General features: G+C 40.3%; 1 protein-coding gene across 11 annotated transcripts in view; it reads left to right on the top strand.

Moving 5' to 3' along the window:
- The window catches only part of LOC107267991 (potassium voltage-gated channel protein Shaker), a 118,631-nt gene that overhangs the window by 47,394 nt on the left and 43,706 nt on the right, over nucleotides 1-27,531 (top strand). The window contains exon 1 of one of the 11 annotated variants that reach the window (XM_015740254.2): nucleotides 8,810-9,361. The exons of 9 other annotated variants lie outside the window; for them this stretch is intronic. In XM_015740254.2, the coding sequence (XP_015595740.1) occupies nucleotides 9,336-9,361 (26 nt within the window). In that variant the 5' untranslated portion in view covers nucleotides 8,810-9,335. Of the gene's footprint in view, nucleotides 1-8,809; nucleotides 9,362-22,006; nucleotides 23,906-27,531 lie in introns of those variants that run through there. One more of the 11 variants, XM_015740252.2, reaches the window with a different exon arrangement.

Below are 27,531 nucleotides of genomic sequence, written 5' to 3'. Positions count from 1 at the left end.
CAACATCTTAGCCCCTCGAGCAATACAAACCCTATCTCGTAACCATCCTCAACGAGCTCAACCATCCACTCATCCACTGGCAAGATGGTAACACAGCTACCGTATGGTACAGTGTCACCTGGTGTGAAAAGTCGGAACAACCAAAAGCCGTTCCTTTGGGTTGTAGATTCTAGGGTCGTCGTAGTACGTGAACGCCACGTCGGATGGCGCCAGTGTGTCACGACGACAGCGCCACTGGCGGGAGACTAGAGAAACGCGCGAGAGCACGATCGTCAGGAAGGAAGTAGGAGGGCGACTGGGATGCGGATGAATGGAAAGGAATGGAATGGAATGAAACTAGGGCTGGTATCTTCTAGGAAATCGATGTTAACCCGTTTAGAGAAGCGACTCGGAGTAGGATTCGGAGTTTTACAAGGCTGTCTTTACATCCGTATGTATTCCCTATACGAAATAACGTATACACAAAGCAGTGTGTCCGATGCATTCGGTACTTTTGGTCTCTTCTCGTATCATAGAGAAGCACGAAACGAAGTGGTGCCTAGAATGTGTCTGAGAGAATTTTAAATCGTCAGGGTGTTCCTTTGGTTGGTGCGCGAAGCACCCTTCGCTGCCCCTACTGGCTGGATCGATCGCATCCGGAAGCTACGGGGAGAACATCGATAATGCGGATTAGCTACTGGCGAGAATCGCGGGTTCTTCAAAGAGAAAAGAGTGAGAGTGCAAAAATACGAGAGAGAGAAACAGAGAGACTATAAAGGATGGTAGAGAAACATGGAAAATTGTTAAAATAAAAGGTATCAGAGTTTTAAACGCTTGTCCGATCAAACAAAATGGCTGGTTAATCTTGCGCAATGATAATCCAACTAGCTCTCAGGATTAGAGACGCCAGTACTGTTCACCCCCTTGATATATAGCTTAGTGAATGACCTGCACTACCATTTTCCTGAATTAAAAAAAAAACTTGATATTCCCTATATTACTTATTACAAAAATCATCATTTTTCCCTACTTTTAAATTTGTCCAATTGATGTCTGACTTATCAATGCACTTTACTACTTCTATTTCGTCTGCCCTTGAATAATCACATCTACTTGAATCTTGCGAGCGGTTTTACAGAAGAAGCTGCTAATTAAGTGACTCAGTCGCTCAAGCAGAAAATGTCGGATTCTTTATGCTTCATAGTCCTTCTCGAGAATCCACTCGTGCAAGGCTCCTTTATAACCTCTTGATAAAATACGAAAATCTGCTTGATCCTATTGTGATTTATAATACATTAATAACACTCATTGTTCATGACAATGAAATATTTTGAAATTTTTCGAATATCTAATCCACGTTAACGTTACAATTCAATTACTAGTCAGGCAGCTTTAACAGGCATTTACCAAGCACCGCTCTCAGCTTTTAGCTTCGAATGCTCAAATATCTTCTTGGTTCTTGCAAACGACCAATACTCCTTTACGATCCAATAGTATCGTCCAAGTACCGAGAATCGTCAGAGATGCTAATCTCGTTGGAAGATAAATATAAAAAAAGAAATTAAAGTACGAAATAAGATGCTTATCCTATAGCTGAATAGAGAAGGATTCCACGTTCACTGACAATAATACCGATCGTATATAAGAATCTTCTTTGTTGTGACCAACCGAATTCTAAGAATCGTTAACCAATCGAACGTCCAATAGAGCAGATGAAATAGTTATCTAGAATCTCAATTATCTGTTTACGTCATCTATTCCCTTTTTCACAAGACCAGACTGTATCTAGTGCAATAACGAAATGCGATATTGGAATTGGGTAATATACAAAAAAAAAATTTCAAACACCATGTGTAAACTTCATGACGGATAATGCAGTAACCGGTAATTTGATGTCTAAAGGAATTTTGAAAATCGATTAACGATCCATTAGACCTGATCAATAATTATTGGTCTATTGATAGAACTAGACGATCAGGTTAGGTTAGGCGTAAACCGAATACAGGTTAGTGAAACTGAGGCTTTAGCCTCAGATTCGGTGATGTAGCAAATTTCGACGGTAGGAACAGGAAGGAGTGTTATTCCGGTCAGGGCCGTAACAAGTTAAAAGAGAGCCCCCACAAATTCCCACCGTATACCATACTGCCGCACGTCAAGCTTCGGTGTTGACACTGTCGCCCGACTGTCTGCTCAGTCTTGAGCATCTTCAATGTCATCCAGTCCAGTCTGATATCCCCCCCCCCCTACCTTAGTTGTCTTTTTTCTTCTCGCTTTCTTCTTCGCCATAAAAATATCAGCAACCTCTTACACTGGACTATATCTCTTCCCATACCGTTTTCAATTACCCTGAAGTATTTACGGTACCCGAAATATATCCTGGCCGTCACTATCTCCCGACTGAAATCTCGATCCAGTAGCGGATAATTTAGGGTTCCTCAAAATATTCAAATAACTTTCACGCTCATAAATTTTCTTTTTTATCGATCATCCACAATCTTTAATTCATTTATATATACGTATTATCAAACTTGTTTATATTAAATTTTCGAAATTTATTCACAATTTTCTCCAATGATTCTACATTTTTTTTTGAAATTCTACTCCCATACCACATTCTACTCGTGCCTCTGGCTTATTCCGAAACGTCTTTCCTCGACGTTACATTAGCATAAAGACTGACCTTACTTACGTGCAGTCCTCCTTTCAATTAACAGGAATATTCATTAGGACACATTCTCATACTAACTACCCTGAACTAACTATGTCAAGTAGCTATCTATAGCGTCCAGTCAAATAGATTATCGCATTCGGTCCTCTAGACGGTCCCCATCGAATAATACATACCCGTATGTAGATCCAAGCGAATATCCCTATATGCCCAATAAGCATATCCCTATATGCCCTAATAGGCATATCCCCATGTATGCTTCGATCGATATTCCATCATTAAAAAAAAATGCACATCGTACAAATTGCGTGCGAGACCTCTATTAGCCACTGACTATATACCCTTAACTGTCTACTATAATACTTACGGTCATATACCGTATTATGGGCTGATTCAATAATTACTTTTAAACAAAGTCATTAATGATTCAGACCATTTTTACTATTAGTTATGTACGTATGGTTTGTCTCAATCGTTCCTTTAGCATTCGTACTGCTATCATCGTGGCACTAGACACTCTTATAATATTTCAGTCAAAAAGCAGTATACTCTCCTAGTGGCGTATCGAGGTACTACTGGATATCGAAGAACGTCAAACTTTTTGTACCGACTGTTTCGAGAGTCTGCCTAGGCTTTTCATGTACAGGAAAGATTCTGTCTAATTTTTCCTATACAGCAAAAACAAAAGTGCCTACTGCAATAGAGTCGTTATATATTCTTGTATCTGCTAATCGATATTCCAACGACATCACCCAGTATGTCGGCCACTGTTGACGGAGTAGCTGAATATATGGAATAAACGTGAATTCGTGTAAAAAAAAATATTTGTCAAATTTTTCAAATTTGGCAATTAATTTTTTTTACTTGTTTTAGTCACCTCGTTATCACTATACGTGTACGTGTTCGTATATCTTTATAAATGACTACTGATGATTTTTAATTTTGTTTTCACTCATTTTAAATTCAAAACAATTTTCAATTTCTTATCTGTATTATCACGATCGCTTTAACCTATAAGAGTCTAAACGACAATTTGCGTAAAGCGTGCGAGAGGACGATCTGATAATATGATTTTGTAGGCTGACACCCCTCGTCAGGAAAGCTAATCCCACCGACGCCTCGCCCTTAGCCTTGCACTTCGCTTTGACTAAAGTGCCCACTCCCGTAATGCCTGATTCGAAGGCCGATACGATTTTCTTATGTTTTTAGAAAAAAATTACTATTTCGTTTAACCTCATACGAGGGTAAACATTGAGTATTGTGATATTCATCTATTACTCTTGTGCAATGTTGGGTATGTATCTTTCTATGAGGTTCAATAAAACGGAGAACCTGGAATTAGTATGTATAACTGTCGGTAATTATAGTGTAGAAATATTTTCAAGTATTAATAACCCTGTAGACTCTCTACCTTATCGACTGAGATATCAATGTCGGAAATATACAAGACAGGAAACCAAGAATGCCCATTGTGACTATACGTGGGTTTAAGGTTGAACCTAGTCATGCGACCAGTCACTTGTGAATGGAGAAATGTTAAGGGCTGAGCATTCGACGGTAACCTTTGACACGATTATATTTATGCTTTTATTTATATATATATATATATATATATATTTCAAAGAAATGTATTCACCGATAACAGAAACGATGGTTATCGTCTACTTATTGAGTACCAGCTACGTGTACAAGAGACCTCGTTTGGGCGATACTGGATCTGCGAAATCCTTGAGTTTATTGAATAACGCTGAATTCGCAAAAGGTGGATTTAAATATCGTTGGAATTATTGTATAGAGTGAAGTTTCCGTATTTAACACTAAACCTACCAGAGCGGTCAACTGACCGCTTTTGAGACTTTAATCAAAATTGTTAAATTCCAGGTTTTTATTTTTCTTGAACTTACTGCACGACTATGCTAAATTCTGTATTAATTACAGTCAACTGGAAAAGACTATAATGTTTATTCCAAAAGCGGTCATTTGACAGCCATCGGTAGAAATAGGTATATATAATATGTCGGTAGGTTTAGTGTTAATACAGAAACCAATAAAGAATTCACATAAATGACAATCTTCGAAGACCCTACGCAGATAGTAAGATCATTTTCATATGTGTCTTTTATTCGTTCCCCTTACTTTTTCTAGCGGGAAATTCAAACGAAAATCTATATAGCCCCTGTCACTCGAATCAAAGGTCGTCGAATACACTTGTGCTTGGTTTCACACTTCTGTGTCTCTACTGTGTAAATTCGAAAGCGTCACCGGCAAGCGAACGTAGAGCGCTTCCCGCTTTGAGCGATTCTATGGAAACAAAAAAGAAAGAAAACGGAAAAAAAGGAATGACCAAGTTGCTTTCGAGGCTGCAGCTCGATTTCTTTCTGCTTTACTTTGATATTCTTTTAATAGCGTCTACCGTGTATTCATAAGCCGTGTGGTGAGAATTTTCGCTTTTACAGTGACGCAATTGGGTTTGGTACACACACACACCCACACAGACTCCTTTGCTATTAATTATTGATATGAAAATCTAGAAATATTTATACTATATATATATATAATGCAGGTACAGACCCTCCCAAATATACATCTCGTATCTTTATTTTCTTTAATCTAATTGATTCGTGGATCGATTCTCTGCTGCCTCTTATCATAAATTAAGAAAAGCAATGTAGGTCACGAAATTCTTGAATCTTCGATTCATTCTTCCTACGAATATTTCCACGTGTTTTTTTCCTGTCGATGCGATATCGATAAAAATGAATTTCAATCGAAGAAGAAATAATATAATTGAGAATTTCTTTATTCGTGTCTCAATTCGAATTTTGAATTATGAAATCGGCTTACACAGACTTTTTCATAGCTAATCCACTGTCACTGCACGAGGGATAGGTCTTCTTCTTGGCCTCGTTCGATTTTCGTCACTTTAGTTTACATCGGGTTACAATTACTTCGAAATTCCACTGCTTTACGTTCTACATGGATTTACTGAATCGTGTAGTTTTCAATGATCCTGGAAAATTGTCATTCAAAGCTCCTGTGCCAGGCCAGCGAATCCTGGTGAGAGACTACGGGTCATTACGTAGCGCAAATGACCAACGGAATTGCGTAACGCGTCGTCTCATGAAAACGAGCAGATCGTTACTTCGACTTATGAATTAGGCCTTGAGCAGGCTTTTTGTTATCTAGAAATTTCATATAAATAATACAGTTAAACATGCAGCATTCGGCTATAGAATTAAGCAACCCTTAGGGACGAATAATAGTAAAAAAAAAAAAGTAATTGAAGTATGTAAATTTTTTAGATATCATAAAACATTTTTGATAAAATTTTTTTTCACTTTCGACTAAAAGCTTTTCAGAGTCTCACGTTCTGTTTGTTCCTTCGGATTTTACAAAAAACGTAACGAGGGATGAACAGATTGGCGAAAATTGCTTGTAAGCTTTTCTTCCTTCCGCCTTCAGAATTAAATTCGGCTTCCCTCCTGGTTGAAGACTTGGGTAACCAGGTGAAATAGGGGAGCCGAAAATCCAGTTGAGGTCGACTTTATTTTTGGCAAGTCCACAAACCACAGGGTTTGGGCAATGGCACTGTCAGATTTTGTCTGCTCTTTTCAGATGCATTATCCCCTAGCCAAGTTGCGAATTGTTCCACGAGGGTAAACAAGCATGAAATTGTAGCGACACCCCTGACGAGTTTTATCCCAGAAGAAGGAAGTTGTTGCGCAGTCCGATGATTCAGTGGATAATTAGAACCAAAGCTTAATGAGAAGCAGTTGGCACGTGAAATTCCACTTTTATATGTTTTGGAAATACTTGGTCTAAAAGAAACGTCAACTCTCCTAAGCCCAGTTCATACCGCCTACGATATCCCATGTATAAATACACGAATACGTATACAGTACACAGGGCTATGAATAACCAGTCATCCCGAAAAAGAAATTTATCGATTAACGTTCATCAGGTAAAGTGGAACTATACAAATATTTTGTACAAAGTTGTCTCCCATTATCACAATTATTTTCCATAGCGGCAAGAAGCGTCGAGACGCTGTAGACGACTGTTTCGTTCGACGACGTCCGGATGCGTAACGTCGCGTGTGGTATCTAGTAGCGAATTCTTTGCGAATGATTTTTTTGATAAGGGCGCTATGTAAAGAATTTTGGGGAGAAAATAGAAAAAAGAAGAGGTAAAAAAAGAAAAGAATTCGTAACCTTAATCCTAGGGTGGAATTCGGCCCCAGGCGATGATACTCGCGTCGGTAGGGGATGGTTATGGACTTTTCCAGCTGTGCCGAACAACACGAAACGGATTGAGGGGGGTGTTCGGTGATAACACATAATCCAAGATAGAATTTTCTAACTGTTGTAATATGTTGGACAATAACAAAATCTCGATCGACGCACAATTTGAATGTGATTTACTGTATATTTTTTGATATATAAAAATAATGTAAAAGTTTCAATATCCACTATAGAGATATACTAAATTTATAAAAATGAGTAACGTCAAAATTTCATTTCATTTCGTGCGGTAAAACGTGATTTTAGGCTCGAACTTCGAGGTTATATTTATTTAATTTATTTATTTCTAAACTAATTTATAATTATAACCAATTTATTTTTGAACAAAATTTGTGAACATTTTTTACTTCCTCTTTGATCCGTGCTTCCCCATTACTATTATGATTATCACAGCCGGAACTTCCTTAACGTCGATATATCCCTGACGCAGCGGAATACAAGCCAGCTGTGACGTATAACGTCCTACCCGGATGAACGAGCCGTCGTGCCGTATAGACTCGGTGATCGGTCATCGTCCTGAGATAAAGGATCACGAGATCAGCATTGCGACATAGAGGTCAGGATGGGATATAGGGACAGTACGAAAAGGGAGTAAAGAAACGTGTAGTTTAGTGGGTGGCTTGAAGACAGTGGATATAATTAATCCCAGGGGGTAGGGCTTGAGGGTCGATCATCTACGGAAATGCAAATTCAAAGGGAGATTGAGAGTGGAGAACGTGGAAGAGTGTTAGGGTCATCTCATCTGGTTTGGAACGCCGAGGAGCAAGGACTCTGGGACATATTTTAGGGTGGTTGCGGCGACGCTGCCAGTGATATTATCGCGTAGGACACGAGGTATCTAGGAGAGAGTGTAGAGTGGAGATCCACTGGAGGGTAGATAGCGTGTACCAGCGAGGGAAGCTGGTATCGTCGGGACGCAGGGTTCAGGGTTAGTCGGTGACAGTGCGCGAGGAAGCTCCGGCGGAGCGATGAGTTCAGTAGGCGGCGGTGCTGGCGGCCGAAGGGTAGAAACGGGTTGTTTGGTGCTGGATCGAGTCTGGTGGCTGGCTGGTGGCTGGTGGCTGCTGCCTCACGGTGGGGTAACTCTAGGGGTAGGTAGGGCGAAAATGGATGAGAGTGGGCTGGGGTAGTAGATATCGACTGGAGACGGGACGCCTCGACGGCCACCAGCACGGCATCCGCGCGGCTGGCCTGAACTCCCCACTCGGCTCTGCTCTGTTCCCTGACGCCCTCTGGTCCCTTTCAGCCTCCACCCCCTGCTCCACGCCCGTCCACAAAACCCTCCCGTCAGCCAGTCCCCCAGGTCCCCCCTAGTTCCTCTCCCGTCTCGCAGGACTCGTGCGTCGAGGTTTTCCCGCGCGAGTGGCGCCACCAGCGAACGATACGGCGCCGCGCAGCATTAAACATCCTCGATCCAACCTACCTTCAGCCAGGTCCAACCTATTCGACATAAACCTGCTTAGCGAGAGGCCTCCGTCGCTCCGAGCGAGGTAGCAGTATCGCTCCGAGTATCGTGGCGCCCAGAGGGCAACCGGACTGCGTCGGAGAAAAGGCGCCGGAAGGGCCGCAAGACGGTCCGAGGGACGCTTGCCGAAAATACACGCTCACTGGCTACGGGGTTAACGCCAAGTGCACGGGGAAGCCTTCGGTGTCGACAGTCGCGCCACGCCAGTAGCGGCGTCGGCGTCGACGGCGTCGACGGCGGCGGAGTCATTGGTAGAGAGGTGGCGGTGGCGGCGACCGTGGTGGCGGCGGCGGCGGCGGCGACGACGACGACCGAGACGGCCAGTAGCGGTAGCGGTAGCGGATGACAGTGACAGTGCGGTGACTGTACCCAGGGTATAGTAAGTGATCCGTGCCAGAGGGTGCGATATGAGGGAAGGTACACTGGGCAGAGCGAGCTGGCCAGTCAGCTAGCCTAGCTACTCGCTCTTTCTTCTTTACTCCTGTTCCTCCTCTCTTTTTCTCTCTCCCTCTCTCTCTCTCTCTCTCTCTCTCTCTCTCTCTCTCTCTCTCTCTCTCTCCCTCCCTCTCTCTCTATCCCCCCTTCCTCCCTCCCTCCCTCATTTCCTCCCTCGACCTCGAAAACTCTACTCAACCGGACGCTCACAATCTTGCCTCACACAACGTTCATTCGCTCTCTTTCTTTCAATCCTTCTTCTCCCTCTCTCTCCCTCCCTCTCTCTCTCTCTCTCTCTCTCTCTCTCTCTCTCTCTCTCTCTTTCCCCTAATATCCCCTGACCTCTCTACTTCTCTCACTAACAATCAGTCTCTCCCGGTCATCGTCCAAACCCTATGCCATTTGTTACCCCGTAACACGATAGAACGATCCCAACACACGTCGGATCTCCTCTGTGAAAGCACCAAAGCAGCCGCCCCCATGCACCATGCAGATGATCCTGGTTGCTGGCGGGTGAGTCCATCGTCCCGCTCGTCGAATCCTCGAAGCACGGTTCTCGTCGACGCTCCCGGTCGCCACGGGACGCGTATGGTCGCTCTCCTTAGCCAGCTTAGACATACGTGTATACGTGGCTCGCATTGGACAGTGCTTCGCCTATTAGACTTTTGGACGAAATTCATCGTTGTTATGCCGGAACGCGTCCATTAGCTTGTACAGTGAAATAGTCAGCTATTTCCCTGGTACGCGCGCCACGTGCATTAAACGCTATGCTTTTCGAGTCTTCATTGTAATGTTATTCTGATACACGTCTGACAGCCAGCTGAAGCGTTACGACACACCGTGCCTCGAGGTTCTACGCTTACGTAGGCTCTCTAGTGTTTGTCCATTTTTTATTTTCAATTTCGTCATCGTATTATTTATTTATACGTCAGTTTCGTCATCTTCTTTTTCCTCTTCGTCCTCTTATTCTTCTTTCTAAGCTGACGGAAGATTCACAAAAAATATATATCAACCTCATCACTGCTTATTGTGCACGTTTCTAATATCTGTAGTTTCGATACTCTAGTGTGACGTATGTATCGTCGCGATGCCCTTTACCAGTGACGACAGGACGTCGGGACGCCCAGGTGTTTAGTCTATCTGGCACTAGACGTCACGTGTTTCTCTAACCCACTTTTACCGAGTCTTAACGCGTCTTTTCTATTTCTCTCTATTTTCTGTCTCTTTATGTGAATTTTGTAATGTCTACGCGGCCGTTGTTGTTGACCACCCTCCTCCCCACCCTTACTGTATTCCCCCACTACTTTCACATCCAAAAATCTTTTTCCAGCCTTTCACTTAATTTCCCCATTTGTTGGTCCTAAATTTCAAAATTCCACAGTCAAGCAGAGATATAGGTCACACGTACGGGACGACCAGTTGTGTGGCGGGAAATTTGAAAATCCAACGGAATCAATGCGATTGATTCGTATCCTATCGAACTGATAAGAAACCTCGAATCACTTCCAAGTGTTCGGTTACGTCGTTATCTTCACACCAATGGCGACTGTCTTCGCCTGACTTCCCGATACCATACGTGGTCAGAGATTAAATAGAGAAACTGCTACGTGGACGTGTTATATAATATCACGACGAGATCAAGTCTTTCGATTCAACCGAGAATGATTTTGTTATCAAGTTCAAAATGCCGATATATATGTATATATATATACCGCTGGCACTGTCACCAGGGAATTAAAATTGGGCACGTAATTCCTACGGGACACTGAAACTCGTCGAAACTCTAAGAGCTTCCGCGATTGACGTCACCTGCATATATGACATACATATGTTACGTATACGTATAAGCGGTACCAACCGTTTTGAAAAATACACCAAAATCCTTCCTTTATGCTTTTTCTATATCGATCCTAAGACAGAGCTTGTGGCATGGTATACCCTATCCATATGCTCCTTCGAATACATGCTTCATACGTTTAACGATCTTTCTACGATCAATATCACAGAGTACATCTATCCAACCTGAATTAACAGAGACCAATCGTGCTTTACTCGATCCTGAAGTCTTTAAAGACTTATCGTAGTTAGATAAAATCTGAGGAAGTTAAGATTCACATTTAGCACGGTTGGTACCAGTTGAAAATCGATAAGAGAAAAAATTGAATTTTATATATCCAGTCGGTACGTGTATACATATAGGTATGCTTTGTTATTGGGAAACGTACTTCCAAGTTCTGGTAAACAAATTTTACTTAGAAATCGATAAAAATGAAATTTCACTGAACGAGTTTTGGTATCTCTCTGTCTCTTTCTTTTTGTTGCAAACTCAGATTGTCTTCTTTGTCCTCGAATTTATCTACCGTTTTCTCCTAAACCTATCTACAGCATCTACGGTCCATGGGAAATTTTATAGTTTCTGGTATATTTATCCATGGATATTGCACAATGATCGTACATTGTCTTAACGGTACGTGTCTCTGGGACTTGAGTTATGAGTATTTTTTTTTATCTTGGAAAGAAAGTGTGATAAGGAGGGGGTGACCCATGCTCGACGTAAAAACTCTTTTGCGTCAGCTTGTCTCGAAAGGGACATTAGTATTTATAAGCTTGATATAACTATCTTAATATCCAGTCGCAGATTTTTTTTTCGAAAATCTTAATAGGCTAGAAGAAAATTTTGACAATTTAAAAATACCCATTAATCTGCCCGTACGATTATGCAAGCTTTTTCTATTTTTATGAAAACAAAAAAATGTACAAATCTTAATATTTTACTTTGACATAATTTTCGGATTTGGGGTAAACTTAAAATTTTGCCCGCAAAAAAAAATATCAATATAGAATTTCAAAAGTTCCTTTGTTAAAAGAATGTCATTGATTTACAGAAAAAAAAATAAAAATTTGGTATTACCAGGCGTTGCAACATAAAATCTCAATGGACGACAATAGCACGTTACCCAAGACCTGGGTTAGTAGGTAGGAGGAGTAGATAGGTGGAAGAAAAGTCGTTGAAAAAGTTTTTGCGGGTAAAATTGGAAATTGAGGAATAAGTTAGCTAGGGACGAGGGGGGTCGGAGGAGAGGAAGGAAATATTAGTGGAGAAAAACGGCAGCCCAGTGACAGTGAGTTACGTTCTAGATAAGGTATCTATAGATATATGTATGTATATATATATATACAAATCAGGCTGCTTGCTAGTAACAGGATCGAACGTTGAAAGCCTTAAAAGAGTAAAGAGGAGGCCAATCGTCGTGAATGATTTTCACGATAACTAATTTTCCACGGAAGAGGAAGTTACGTCATGTCTCAAATAGAATCTCAGCGATGTCGCTTATATTTGCTAACATTTTTTCAAACAGCGTGAAGCTTCGCTGAATACTTTGGGTAATGGAATTTCTTTATTTATTGTTTGCTTCACGCTTATATATATATACATGTACTACTATTAATGTACTAAAATGAAATCACGGGATGCTGGATGCTTCTGAAATAATTGCTTGGCAAATCGACGTTACGTCAAAGACGTGCACTGATTGTACCTACCTTCCTTTTCACCTTTCCATCCTCTAGTTGACTACCTACCTACCTACCTATCTAGCTGGCTATTACGCCCGTGTAAAATGATTGGCTTTAATTGAATTTCTGCAGGGTTGCCGCCTTGACGACATCGTGGTAAATTAATCTAGCCAAATGGGAATAATAATTCTCGTGCAAACCGTGAAGTCCTTTGACATTGCAACTGTTGCAATTACCGATAGGAGGGCGAAATTTATTTTGAATTTGGGTGTATTTTAGAAAACATATTATTAAGGGTGATGATAAGAAGCTGCTAATTGCATATATGATGAGTTAGACTTTGTAACGTGCGTTTACCCAGTGAGTTCCCTGCGAATTGTAACGAAACTCGCGGTTACAAACTCTTTAAGATTAAGTCAATAGATAGCGTTGTCGGAGATAGATTTCCCTCTCCAGTAAGTAAGAGTCCCTGGTAGGAATAGCAATTATCGTGCTCTTCCCTTTCGTCAATTGACCGTCGTGTAAGCAAGGCGTGTGCTAAGTGCGATCAAAGGCGACAGGGTTCATAAATGGGGACCTAAATTCTTTATAAAACGATAAAACTGGATAACAGATGATAAGTTGAAGAAGCGCTTGGAGGAAGTCGATCACTTAACAACAAAATCTACCATGTAAAACCACCTCTATACTATAACACTGTTGAGTCGTGACGAACCGAACTAGGACTCAAATAAGGAGACTTAACCGGTGGACACCGTCATCATTATCCAGACAGATAAGAAATATTAATTATAACCGGTTCCTATAGGATTGACTTTAGTGTATAATTTATTAGTTCTATTTCAATGTGTTGTTTTTTTTTTTATGAGTACGTTTAATTTCGTATTTTATAAATTGAATGGGTTATAAATGAACGTGGAATTAATATCATGGTGAAAATTTTAAGATAATTGTATAGCGATTATTAGTGTCCATAAGTAAACCATTCATGTTAAGAAATTATAGAAAATAGTACAACTTACAGGGTAATATGGAGGGGCCATCTTCTTATCACTTTTGAAGTAAAAGAGTCACCTGTATAGAACATTTTATTTGGCATAAGACTGTATATATATTATAAGAAGAAATGGGATGATTCAAGTAACAAAAAAAATTTCGCAAAAATCTTAAAAACCTGTCTTTTTTAAAAAAAAGCAGAGAATGAAATTAGCTAATGCTTTTCAGTGTGAGAACGCTAATAAAATAACGACATGCAAATTTTCTGGCGTTAAGGCTTCTGGGCTTGGTTACGAGCCACTTACTTAACAAACCAGACATTCGGGGTGCAGGAAGTTGGCCCCCCATAATTCGAAAATTCCGGTTCTACTTTTTGTTCTGGCTTGTTGTAAGTTTGTTCTATAATGTTCCAGAAAAACAAGTTTCTCAACTAAAATTTCTAGCGATCAGGCGAAAAAAAAACATTTTTTTATTGGACCTCCCCACTTATAGAAAATCAAACTTTTTTTGTTGTTCCAGATTGTTCTAGTTGTTGTAAATATTGTTCCAGAGTATTAATACCGCTAAGTAAAGAATACTCGAATGGGATCAAAAAAACGTTTTACGCATAGCAAGTAGATATAGGACCATTTCGAATGATTTCCAGGTTATTCCAGCTTGTTCGAGGTTTTCCTTGTTCTAGGTTTCCGTAGGTATTCCTAAGTTTTTCTAGGTTTTTCTAGGTTTTTCTAGATTGTTCCACGTCCTACCACGATCTGGTAGGTTTCCGTAGGTTTCCCTAGGTTTCCGTAGGTTTCCCTAGGTTTTCGTAGGTTTCCGTAGGTTTCCGTAGATTTCCGCAGGTTTCCCTAGGGGTTTCCACGTTGTTCCACGTCCTACCACGATCTGGTAGGTTTCCGTAGGTTTCCCTAGGTTTCCGTAGGTTTCCCTAGGTTTTCGTAGGTTTCCGTAGGTTTCCGTAGATTTCCGCAGGTTTCCCTAGGGGAAAAACGTTTTACGCATAGCAAGTAGATATAGGACCATTTCGAATGATTTCCAGGTTATTCCAGCTTGTTCGAGGTTTTCCTTGTTCTAGGTTTCCGTAGGTATTCCTAAGTTTTTCTAGGTTTTTCTAGGTTTTTCTAGATTGTTCCACGTCCTACCCCGATCAGGTGGGACAGCCACATAAAACCAGGGAAACACTGGAAAAGCTGAGGAAGACGAACGCTCTCAGAATAACATGTGGATATAGGACCATTTCAAACGATTTCCAGGTTATTCCACGACACCCCGTCTTGTTCTAGGTTGTTCTAAGTTTTCTAGGTTTCCGTAGGTTTCCGTAGGTTTCCGTAGGTTTCCGTAGGTTTCCCTAGGTTTTTCTAGATTGCTCCACGTCCTACCCTGATCAGGTGGGACAGCCACATAAAACCAGGGAAACACTGGAAAAGCTGAGGAAGACGAACGCTCTCAGAATAACATGTGGATATAGGACCATTTCAAACGATTTCCAGGTTATTCCACGACACCCCGTCTTGTTCTAGGTTGTTCTAAGTTTTCTAGGTTTTTGTAGGTTTCCCTAGGTTTTCGTAGGTTTCCGTAGGTTTCCCTAGGTTTTTGTAGGTTTCCCTAGGTTTTCGTAGGTTTCCGTAGGTTTCCCTAGGTTTTTGTAGGTTTCCCTAGGTTTTCGTAGGTTTCCGTAGGTTTCCCTAGGTTTTTGTAGGTTTCCCTAGGTTTTCGTAGGTTTCCGTAGGTTTCCCTAGGTTTTTCTAGATTGCTCCACGTCCTACCCTGATCAGGTGGGACAGCCACATAAAACCAGGGAAACACTGGAAAAGCTGAGGAGGACAAACGCTCTCAGAATAGCAGGTGGATATAGGACCATTTCGAACGATTTCCAGGTTCTTCCACGACATTCCATCTTGCTCTAGGTTGTTCTAAGTTTTCTAGGTTTTCGTAGGTTTCCTTAGGTTTGCGTAGGTTTCCGTAGGTTTCCCTAGGTTTTTCTAGATTGTTCCACGTCCTACCCCGATCAGGTGGGACAGCCACATAAAACCAGGGAAACACTGGAAAAGCTGAGGAGGACAAACGCTCTCAGAATACCAGGTGGATATAGGACCATTCCGAACGATTTCCAGGTTATTCCAGGTAGTTCTAGCTTGTTCTAGGTTGTTCTAAGTTTTTCTAGGTTGTTTCAAGTTGTTCTCGGTCTATTGATCATTGTTTTAGATTTATATAACGATCTGATAGTCCCAAGTCGGATAAAGGTAGGAATAAACGATTTTATATGCATAAAACGTTTTTTTAATCCTATTCGAGTATTCTTTACTTAGCGGTATATTGGTATTCTGGAACAATATTTAAAACAACTAGAACAACCTTGAACAACAAAAAAAGTTTGATTTTCCATAAGTGGGGGGTTCTGGTAAAAAAGTGGTTTTTTCGCATCAGCGCTACAAATTTCAGTTGAGAAACTTGTTTTTCTGAAACATTGTAGAACAAACTTAGAGCAACTCAGAACAAACAACGGAACCGAAATTTTCTAATTGTGGGGGGCTAACTTCCCAGACTTGACATTCGCCAGGTTGGATTTAACCAGTCACTTTTTACTGATCTTTATATGAGTTTTCGGTGAGGAAAAGAAATGTTTTCCTAAATTAACATAAATTTGCGATGCGCTTGATGAAAAAATTCCATATGCATTTCTACGTCACGTAAATTCCCACGTGCTACGCCAATGCTTGGCATTCCTATATAGTTATTTTCGTATATCACCGTAAGCGTATTTCCGTTTGTAGGGTCAATGAACAAGTTCAAATACTATAATAGAGATAAAGAATAACAATGAAAAAAATATATATATGTATGCAATAATTTATATTACAATCTTCTTAATAATCATCCCCCGTGCTTGAAAGTCGGACGAAAATTAATCTCCTGTTACCATACAAAAAAAAATGCATAAAACATACCCCCCTCCCCCTAAAAAAAAAAGTGGAACGTGACCAAAGCCAACGTGGAGGAAGAGGGGGAAAAAAAGTCGAGTTAGCAAAATCAAGAGCGTGCAATTCAGCATAGCTCTAAATGGCCGCACTAACCTATATACTTTCACTGTGCAATTTCTTTAATTAAAACTCCTTCGGAAAATTCAAAAACCAATTTCGTTCCGTTCTATCGAAATTGTTCGCGATAGTAAGCTTGGTACGTTAACAGCTAAAATTAGTCCAAAAAAAAAGCAGACTCGCTATCTTCACTAAGCGTTAAACGAACAATTTATTTGGCCGGGTTGCACGTCGCTTGACGCTTAGAATTCCTAGGCTAAGTTCCGTCTGGCGCATTGCCCACCCTTACTCACAAGCCAAGCCTGAATTTCGACGATAAGAGTCGCTTGCAGTTTCATTCAGCTGGAACCCTTCACTGTTAACTGCAGTACGCAGTCCTTAACCTCTAAGGAATTTACGTAATAAAACGCCCGATGAACTTCCTTTCTGTTGTTCATAACGATACGTGCTTTATAGCTTCTCGACATTTGTGTGCATATGTATACATATATATAACACGTATAACCGGCCATGGCTGCACGTGCGGAAATTGCGAGTTGTCCTCGCGCAGAGAGTACATACCATTCCCATGGGAACCTCGAAGCCATCTGCGTTATTGTCGGAGATATACTAAGCCCCAAATGGGAATAAAAATGGATTTATGACCTACATTGAGCTACGGATATTAAGCAGCCTCCGGATATCCTTTTGTCTCTGTATCCAATCTCGGTTCATTCGTCCGGTTAGTTCTGTCGATCCAAAGATATTATCTGGGTACGAGATTAGCTTACGATGTGTATAATTCCTATGACCTTCGACCTTATGCACTATATCGACAATAGGAATATAGAGGTAAATTTGAAACCTGCATGTATAACATACTAATGGAAAATCTAATGTAATTGGATAGGTGAATGTCCTTAGGGGTGAAAAAGTTATTTTATATGAAGAATTTCAATGCTTTGGAATCGTTAAATTCTTTATGTATATTTATGCATCTGATATATGTATTTGCACTGTGGGATTGTAAAAAAATTAATGCAGTTGACACGTGACTTCTGATAGCTCGTAAACTCGTCGCGGTCATTAGGTACGTGTATCGTGAACATTGGAAATTTTTAGTAAAAAAAGTTTTCTTTAGGTAAATTCCTAATATTTGGGATCGCATAAGTTTAGGGTACATATCAACCCGTGTGAGAATGTTTTAAAAATTTTTCTAAAGTGTCTATGTATACCATATGGTTGTGGGTACTTTTTTTTATTGCATTTTTTATTTCCTCTATACCCGGTGGTCGAAATTAAAGACTGTATGTGGGATATACACCAAACGGCTGTACTTTAACCAGTTTATGTGGCTTTAAAATCTAGTTCGTGTTATGTCTTTGCCAGTATAAGAGGATATGCTCATTCCACGATCAATGTCCATTCCGTTTCCTTGCAATTTACTCGAATTACTTGCACACGATGCACTTGGAATTTCTCTGTAGAGTCCCGTGCTATAGCTGTAGTACAGTCTGGTAAGAAAATCGTACGAGTGTGTTACCTGCTCAATACGTGTTATTTAGACGAATTCACTTTACGTATTTTTTCCTCTTTTTTTTCAACTTTTTATTCATCCGAATAAAATTTTGTCTGTCGATATAATTAATCAGGATAATTGGTCCAGTGGCTATGAGGCTGTAAAGCGATAGGATACTGGAACAACATAGCCGTGTGATTACACGGCAATGTAACAGTGCGATAGCATAGTAGGAGTATGGTAACAGTCAAGGATATTAGCTCTACGTCAATAAACCCCCTTACGACGTACACCTAAACCAGATTCTGTTATATAAGGCTTATCAATTTCATATTTCACCTTCAACCCCCCTTCGTCCCCCCTTGTTAACACCTTTGTACCAGAAGATAACAGCCACTCGTGCCGATTCGATACTTTGCCAAATTTTCAAAAATTAAATATTAGTCGTTCTTCTCGAGTCTTCTTGTAGTTACCAGTCAAACGATTCCACGTGGAAAATAAAATTATTCGTATGCAAATTTTTATATATATTTTTTCCTTTTTATTCAATCTTACTTTAATGCTTTAACTTCGCAAAATCGGACGCCCTTTGCCGCCAATAATCCACCTGCTAGACGTTAATTAATTTTTCAGTGTGGGGCTTTCGGTATCGTTGAAGTAATTGGAAATAAACGGGGAGGAGGCAAAAAAAAAGGAAGAAATGAAAAATTGCGAATAACTCGGTCTCGCGGTTCCGCACAGTGTGCTGCTTTTAATATAATCACCTTTCGACCCCATTTCGAGTGGCACCCTCGTAATTTTCGTACAAATCTTAGCCTGACTTTCTACTCCTCGCTTTACACTTTCGACTTTTGTTTTTTTTTCATTTTTTTTTTTTTCGTTTTTCTTATTCTTTATTTTCTCGGTCTGTAACCGCATGACTTACGTTGTTTCGGTCTCTGAGTGATATTAAAATTAAGGATGCTGAAGAAAAATCACGAAAATTGAAAAAAAAAATTTGTTACTTTTCTTTTTTACAATTTCTTTATCATTTATTTTTAACCATTTATTAAGCCGACGTTACGTCACTTTCTGTGCCGTTTTTTCGTGCACTGGGACGCGAATCACGTGCTTGTGAAATTTTACGTTTTTCAAAAAAACAATTGCATGGATCTCGATACTGTAATAAATTATTACGTAATGATAAATTATCTATGCTCTATACATATATATATATATATATATATATATATATATATTGTGTATTGTAAAAAAATAATAAAGGAAAAGAAATAGTTTCTCAACCTAAACTCAACGCGTTATACTTGCTGGGTGAGACTGATCTTGTGGTACTGCTAAGGGATGAAAAACATTCTAGAAATCGGTCAGAGGGTTGCAGATGGATCCTGTATAAGAACCATATAAGGTTCATGCCAAAATGGCGGCACACCTTAATGACGGAGATCGAATTAATCGAATAGTTTTTGGCACGAAAAGGCACTGGCTCATTACTTGGGATTCCCATGTCATTCCCAGGTCATTCTGTTCGCGTTATCTTCCCTCGGGATGACTCGGGATGATTTATCTTTCGTGAGAAATCTGGTGGACTGGCCAAATGGGAATTTGGTACTTTGACGGGCAATAAGTTCTGAAAATAATATTGAAGGAGAATATCATACGTCTATGTTAAATAAATATTAGGATTTTTTATATATTAATAAATTTTAATTAATTACTTGATTAATTATTTGATCGGTGTACCGTCCATACGTAATGTTTTTTGAATTACCCGAGCTGCTCTTAGCTTGCCGATAATTTTCAAAATTTCAATGCGACTCTCTCCCGTCTCCAACGTGCTGAAAATTCCGGCCACGGGACATCGGCTTAAGCGTAACGCTAACGCAACGGCGTTCCCGTTTACGCGCTTCGGCGGCCACGTTCAATTAATCCATTCTGGCGAAAATTGGCCTGGGCTAAATTGAAATTCGAATTCTCTCGGTGAAGACGATGCGTATGTTAATAAATAAATAAACTATGTGATTTTCCAATGAAATTTTGTATTCGTTTGTTACCCTGGAATCATATAAGAATAATTATGATGAAAAGAAAATTTTAGAAAATTTCAAAATTCTCAAATTTATCAATAACAAAATTGTATTAACAATCGATACTCAAGTCGTATGACTATTATATCATATTTAGGGTATATAAAACCAAGTAGCTTTTAATATCCATTTAGCCAAGTATCATATGTACTGTTAACTGCCTGTTGATATCACACACGATCTGATAACCCACAAACGATCAACAGTTGAATTACATGGGAGGGCTGCCATTTTTTTGTTACTCGTTTTTCTTTCATACTTCCACCAAAGAGCGTTTGGCATCGGTTCCAACCTTTTCTTTGATCTCGAGTAGCTAAAGCCACCCTTAAAGTTTGAATTGGTGGACAAAAAAATACGGATACACACCCCCGATGTTTAATGATGGATCTTAAAAATTGTTCGTAGTGTAAAAAAAATTTTTTTATTTCATCCCCTATACGTCTGTAAGTCGTTTTCCGAAATACTTATACTTTTACGTATAATCCATTTGACTTTCGTTACACGTCAAGGGTCGTGGAGTATATTGTACAAAATGACGACAAAGCCAATGTAAAGGGTTGGTAGACGTGTTTAGGGGTGTTGATGATTCCAGAGAGCATTGCAGGTATATCGAATATTCTAGTAACAGGGTAAAGACACGAGTACAGTACGCCTAGGAAAGGGCTGTAATGTTTGGATAGCTGTGTAGTTAAACACCCTAGAGAAAACAAGGGTAGTACTCAGATAGCCATTGACGAGAATAAGGGTGACAATAAATGATAAATTGTCAGTGCATCGTGTGTACGAAGAAAATAGAGATATTAGGGGGTTATTCCCCTTACGGTCAGACAGACAAGATAAAAATCTCTATGACAGTTCCAAGAAGTAAATTCAATTCCACTTGGCGTTTCGTGATGTCAGCCATTTTATCTCTATTGAATTTTTTCTCTCATGAGCTCCACTAATGGAATCATTGATCGTGAACATCTGGCTATCTCCATCCTGCCGGTACGTAAACGGGTAGTAAAAAAAGTCAATAGCCAAAATATCATCATTAATATCGATATCCGGTCGATAGAAAAGATTTAAGAGGAAAAGAAAAAGAAAAAATGTGAAAGGACCGAGAACAAAAATGTGCTTCGCGTGAGAAAGCGTGTAGATTTCAATTTTTTTTTTTTTCAATTTTTCAAAATAAAAGTACGTCTCGGCGAAACGTAAAAGAAAAAAAGGTTCATAATTTTTTAATGATCCTCCGACGGTATTTCAGTTGACGAAAATAAACGTGGCAGAAAGAAAACGACACTAGCGCCACTACGACGGAAAATTCCGGCAACGCAGAAGGCAGACCTTTAAAAAATAGATGAATCGTCTGTTTCGTTGTGGTTTACACGCAACATGACGATGACCGTGGTATGTACTAACCGTCTAAGGTACCTTCACAAATTACATGACATTAATAGCGAAGTCGTGAGGCTACGTAGTTGCACGTGTGATACGAGCATAATGTCAGGTACGAAAGATCGATCGGCTAAGCAGCATCAGCAGCGTATGGTAAATCACTGGGCGGAACAAGATTCTGCCGATTTGCAGTATAGCTTCCTGAATACTGTCCACTGGAGAGAAATGCGTTCGATCCTGAGATACAGATTTAGAATACATGCATCTAAAAGTGCATCCGTTGCATCTTCCTGGGAACGAAACGGACTGTCAGGAAGAAAAAATAAATAAAAATAAATCAGAAAAAAAAAGTATAATATAAAGTTGAACTTTTGTGATTTGGCATTATTATCCGTCTATCCTAAAAATATATACCTATGTCGTGTAAATATTTCATAACGGTACGTTTAAGGGTAAATTAATAAAATAATAATCAGATTTTCCAAATCGTTTCGTTAGGTTAGGTTATGTTTCCACCCCCTTCGCGTCCCTACACCCAGACGCAGCCTGGAAAGTGTGCTGTGTCATGGGGGCGGGGAGGGGGGTGAGAGTGGCCCAAGGCGGGGGGGTCGCACTAGGGGTTGAAAGAGAGGCCACAAGGGGTGGAAGGATGGCACGCGCCACAGCTGAGGCCTCCACGCTGCCGAAGCGCGGCGCTCGACTCGTACGCTCATGTCGGAGCTCCTTCTTTCGACGTACGAGTCATTTAAAATTGGTCCAGGACATTCAAGCGATCTCCTTCCTCTGAGTAACAAGCCTTTCCGCGTCCCCGGCAAGACGTACAAGGGACTTTATACGTGCGCGACGAGATACATATCGCTTTCGTAAAGGACCTACGCCAGTGACCACTGTTCACGGATACGTCTCGAAACTCTACCGGAAGTGTACCGTGTGACAGTTCAGTGCCGTTACTCGTGTTTAATCAGTGGCCATTTTCCAGTCGCTCGATCGTCCCCACGTGAAAACTTACCCGATTGTATTTAATTGTTACCGCAGTATTCACGCAACTGTCAAGACTGTAAAACGCCAATGAAAAACTATTGACAGTTCTACAGTAGCAAACCCCGGGCACGGACTCCCGTCGGAAGACAAGAAAATTACCAGTGAAACAATTAACCTCCATTTTGCATTAATCAACCCGATAAAAAGACTACGCGAAGAAAGGTGAAACCGATTAAAGTAACCCAGTGTAGAACCGTGTTCCCAGCTGCGTCCCCGAGTGTAAATAACCAAAGGGAAAAAAATCCCTAGAGCGTCCTGAACCTCCAGGAAATTCCCCCTAGGATATCTAAGTCAAATAACCATCCCCCCTCTAAGAAAAAAGAATGCCAAACAAACTTCTCCTGTACTCAATGCATCGTCACGAAGCAACCAAGAATTTCGATAACACGTAACGGAAGAAAGCCTCGTAGTGGGAAAATTCAAATTTTCAAATAATAACCGTCGGACGACGCTTCTCAGCATCTGTCTGTAACATGGCGAACGACTTCCTCAGCCTTGTATATCCAACTGTATCCAGCAGTACCTATTACGTGCTAACAGTACTCTTGATAATTGACACGTCGCGTGGATACGTGCCGGAGAGTGTGCAGACGATCGAAGTCAGTGCGCGCTTACGTGGAAATTGCGGTCGAGCTACAAATTTCTACGGCTGAACGACATTCTATGTGGATGCCTGGCCGTCGGTGCACGGGACTGTGTCTCTATGTTTCATGCATGCATTAGAGCGATGTGCGCACGTGCTAAAAACTGGCTACTAGTGTCCTATATATCTATATAGATACGTGTACCAGGTGTATATATACGCGTGTATATAGATATACTTAAAACAGGCTATCCCAATCTGGCGCGCTTCGGTGCTCCTAGTGCGTCCATGGACGCCAGTTATATTCCGTCGTCGGGCATTCGATTCGTCCTGAGGCCCGGAGGACCTTCGAGTAATGTCGATTGATTCTACTAAATAAAGCGTGTGCCGCTGGCTTTAACACTCATATCGATTTAGCCTAGACATGAGGCGTCGTCGGTACCCTCGTGTCGCCTTCGACGTTATAAATTTTCGATAATGATAATAATCCAATGCCTTCGAGAGATTCTCGACGTGGAGATGCGATCCAACGTTTTCTCGGCTCCTAACGACTCGTTTTATTAACCTTGTAAACACGGGATACGTACTTTCGCTTGGAAACTCCTGAATATCCTTCACGTGTGTCGCGGGCTTATTGCTGTCACGTGGCACGTGCTATTTTTCACATTAATTTATTATTTCATGAAACTTCGATGCCACTCGCGTCTCATTCACGCTCCTACGACGTGGACGAATCTTTATCGTGTCTCTTATCGGATACAGGATAATGAACTCTCTTCGACGTGTTCAATACGGTGTTATCTTGACAGTGGGTTACGCTTCGAGTGTCCTGCGGCTATTCGGTTAAGGTATGGCCGCAGTCGCGGGTATCTACGGGATTTCAGAGGAGCGTCACGCGAGATACTCAGATCATCGACAGCATGCGTGAGTTATCATTTTATATGGAGGAATCGTATTTTTTCCTGGTGTCGAAATTAATTTTTTTATCGATCTCATTTTTTTTTTTTTCAACGTCGCATACGTCAATTATCTTTTGTGTAAGAGATCGTATTATTTATTACCGACCGATATGAATGACTCAACTTTTTTTTTTTTGAAAAATCATTCTTTCATTTTCAACACCGAGCATCGGTCATTATTTTATATGACGAATCGAATTATTTTATTCCCATTTAAAATAACTTTTCAAACATATTTTTTTTTTATAAAATTTATTAACGTCACGCGGATGTATATACATCGTACACAGTACTCAATAGTTGACAAAAGTTTCTGTGTTTGATATTTACACGCGAGCCATGTGTCAAGGAACTTCGATTTTCTCTAGTATATCCTACCACTGGAAGTGTGCAGTCTAGAAGGCCTCTTCGCTCGTCTACTTAACTCCTAGCAGACGAATCGTGGAGTCAACGATGCACTTTTGACCTGTTAAAATCAGATAAATATATATGTATATAAATGTATAACAGAAATGGTGCATTCCAGATACACGGTGAATAAGCGCAACCCACACTTTCCTTCGGAGTTTCCATTTCTTTGTCTGGTCCTCGTGTTGGGCTCCTCTTGACTTTTTTCTTCCCCTCTTTTTTTTCCCACCCTTCCAAGAATAAGTACTTCGCCGAATAAGGTTTTCCACGCTCAACGAGAAAAGCCCGTTGCGTCACTCTTTTTGGTTCGGGTCCCTTCTTCTTCCTATTTTTTTTTTCCCGTTCGCGCGATAACTGGGTCAAGCATCAAAGTCTTTAGTTTTATTACGATACCAGTTCCCTGTAAATATACATATACACCTGTATCATTAAAAAGGTTCGATACTTATAAACACGTCATTGTTGCACTTGATGCACTCGATGGTTAATATTCTTTGAATATAAAAAGTGCACCGCCGTACCAGGTTGACTCAAGTGCAATTATCGCAGTTGGCCATTGAGTACTAATCGACGTGCTACTCAGGGTGAAAACGAGAAAGCTGTATATTATTTATTAAAAAAGTGGAACGAAAATTCGTCTAAGAAAAAGGAAATCGAAAATATGACTCACTCTGTTAAAAGTGACCTAGTCGTATTTCCTCCGGGCACACGTATCCAGTCTCGTTTCACATGTTAAATTGCCAAAGTCATACAGAAACTTGGAACCGTTCCGAATCGTAATGAAATCCTCGACCCTCGGAAACACAGGAGTTGTGTAACAACATCCACGAGGATTTCATTCGTAATAGGAATAGAATGAGGTGGAGAAATGATGAAAAGTCGATCGGAGCGTATAGGAGGATAAAGAAGATTTTTGGAAGCTGTCTATAAGGACTTTGGATAGGGATAAGGAAACGGCGTCGTCTGCTAATACTTTAATGGCCATTGGCGCCGATTTTCGTTTTTTCGGGTTAACTCTTGGCTTTAGCAAAGCTAATAATTTTACTTGGACATTGCTGTACGTGGAAACAGTGTTTTCCAGTTTACATCGACAACATCTGTGTCGTATATATATATATGATGTGTATAGATCCCAAAGTGTCTCCATATATATCCATCCGTATAAATATATTAGAGAGCAGTTTTCAGGACTTCTTTTTGGGTATTGGCAGTTATGAGGACAATTGGCATTTTCCAAAGTGGTCCTGGAAGAATGCCATGCGTAACGTATACTTCCGGGACCATTAAGCGTTATTCACACCGAATTTTTCAAAAAAATTTTTATGCTGGACACTCGGAATTGTGATGAGCTAAGAAATAGTTCGTTAGGTTAGGTTAGAATTTCAATGCCACATATGTCAAGGATTAGTTTTTTAAAAAATATATCAGCTTGCCGTTGTGAGTGCCGCATGTCCTCGAAACTGCCCTTTGACATAAATATATATACATATGACCACGTAGAACGTATACAGCAGACTCTGGACTAGCCTTGCAAATTTATTGTCTTCTCCGGCGAAGCTTGCAGATGCAACTGCCGCCGATGCGTCTTTGGTAAAAGCCACTAATGGACTTGTTGACTAATAATTTAAGAGTGCAGTTTTAAAAATGGCGTCGCGACCTACATTTTACAACCACGTGGTCGGTGCACCACGTGTTATACGATTTCTTTGGGACTCACCCGTGACTTGGCTTTTATTGCTTGGACTCTATTACTTCTTCACGCTGCAGTTTTCGGATGCACCGAAATGCACAGACACTCGATGTCGTACTTGCAACCTACGTGACTATTGGATTATTACGTTCGGATTTCCAGGCCGACACGCTGTTTGAATTGTAATGATTCGTGTTAGCTGAATTTTTTTGAATCAAGGTGCTGGGGTTCCTTATATAAAATAGTGGATGTCTCTCGGACTACTGGGTTATTGGTCAGTGTGGGTTGGGTGACAATAGTTCTTGGCATGGTTTCGGGAAACTTTGGATATTGCCCTCCTGACACCATTGTGTCTCTTTGGAATCTTATAATGGCTAATGGCGACCCTCGGCGGACGCAGCCGGAAATTATATCCCCCCGCTCTACTGTCGGTGAACTGACAGCCTCTTCTGGTTTTATACTTGACTCGGAGAACTCGGGTCATGTATATATTTGTGTTCATTTTTTTGTTCTGTTTATATGCTGTATACAAGTTTTTTTTTTTTTATATCATACAAATAATTTTTGTGCAATTTTATTTACTTTCGTAATATGTTTGTCGGTAATAAAAAAAAATTTTTTTTACCTATAGGCAAACTTTACCTATACGTAAGTTTTTTATTTGATTTTTTTTTTCATGATTTGAGTAAGATTGCTTTTTTTCTTTCGTTCTGTAGAAGACGGGCTTCTGATTTACACGGAAAAGGAAAGTGGAATATAAATTGTACAAATGTGGGGAAGTTCTTGACTTTGATTATCAAAAATTAATGTATTACGTAAAAAGCATAGTACAGTCAATTGATTTATTATTCATTAGACACAAAACATGCTTTCGGCCACGCAGATAGATGTATTAAGTCGATGGATTCGAAATTGCCTGATTCTTAGGAGAAACTTGATTTGTTCGTGTTAGAATTTTTTTTTCTTTTTTTTTTTCGTTAACCATTTTAACGCCTCTCCGAGCACTTAACAATTTTACATGGACCATCGAGATCCTTTGTGGCGAAAGAGCGAAAATTTTGCAGCTGCACCAGCCGTGCCTAATATTTAGCCCATTATTTGGTGCAAATAATAGAAATGGAACGACGATTTCACGCACGTTGCACCAGGAGGACGGGGAGGGAAAGTGGGTGGCAGAGGAACGTTTGCAATTTACATTTGTACCTTGCACATGGTGCGGGGTTACATATGAGCTGCATAGTGCCGTATAGTACATAAACGAATATTTATATATATATATATATATATACGTGTACACATTTTGCATTATATATAATGTGGTAGCAAACATGGCCATACGGCTTAGTGACTCGTGACTGACTGGAATTCATCGATCCACGGCTGCGACATATTTTCCACATATGCATGTTTTCCTCAACTTTGTTTTTTTTTCTTTCCAACGATTAATATACCCCTTAACCCTCTGGTACTAGTAACCCCCCTCCCCCCCCCCC

This window comes from Cephus cinctus, unplaced genomic scaffold, assembly GCF_000341935.2.
Source record: "Cephus cinctus unplaced genomic scaffold, Ccin1 Ccin1_scaffold0462, whole genome shotgun sequence".
Lineage (NCBI taxonomy): Eukaryota > Metazoa > Arthropoda > Insecta > Hymenoptera > Cephidae > Cephus > Cephus cinctus.
This window is presented reverse-complemented; position numbering and strand designations above follow the sequence as displayed.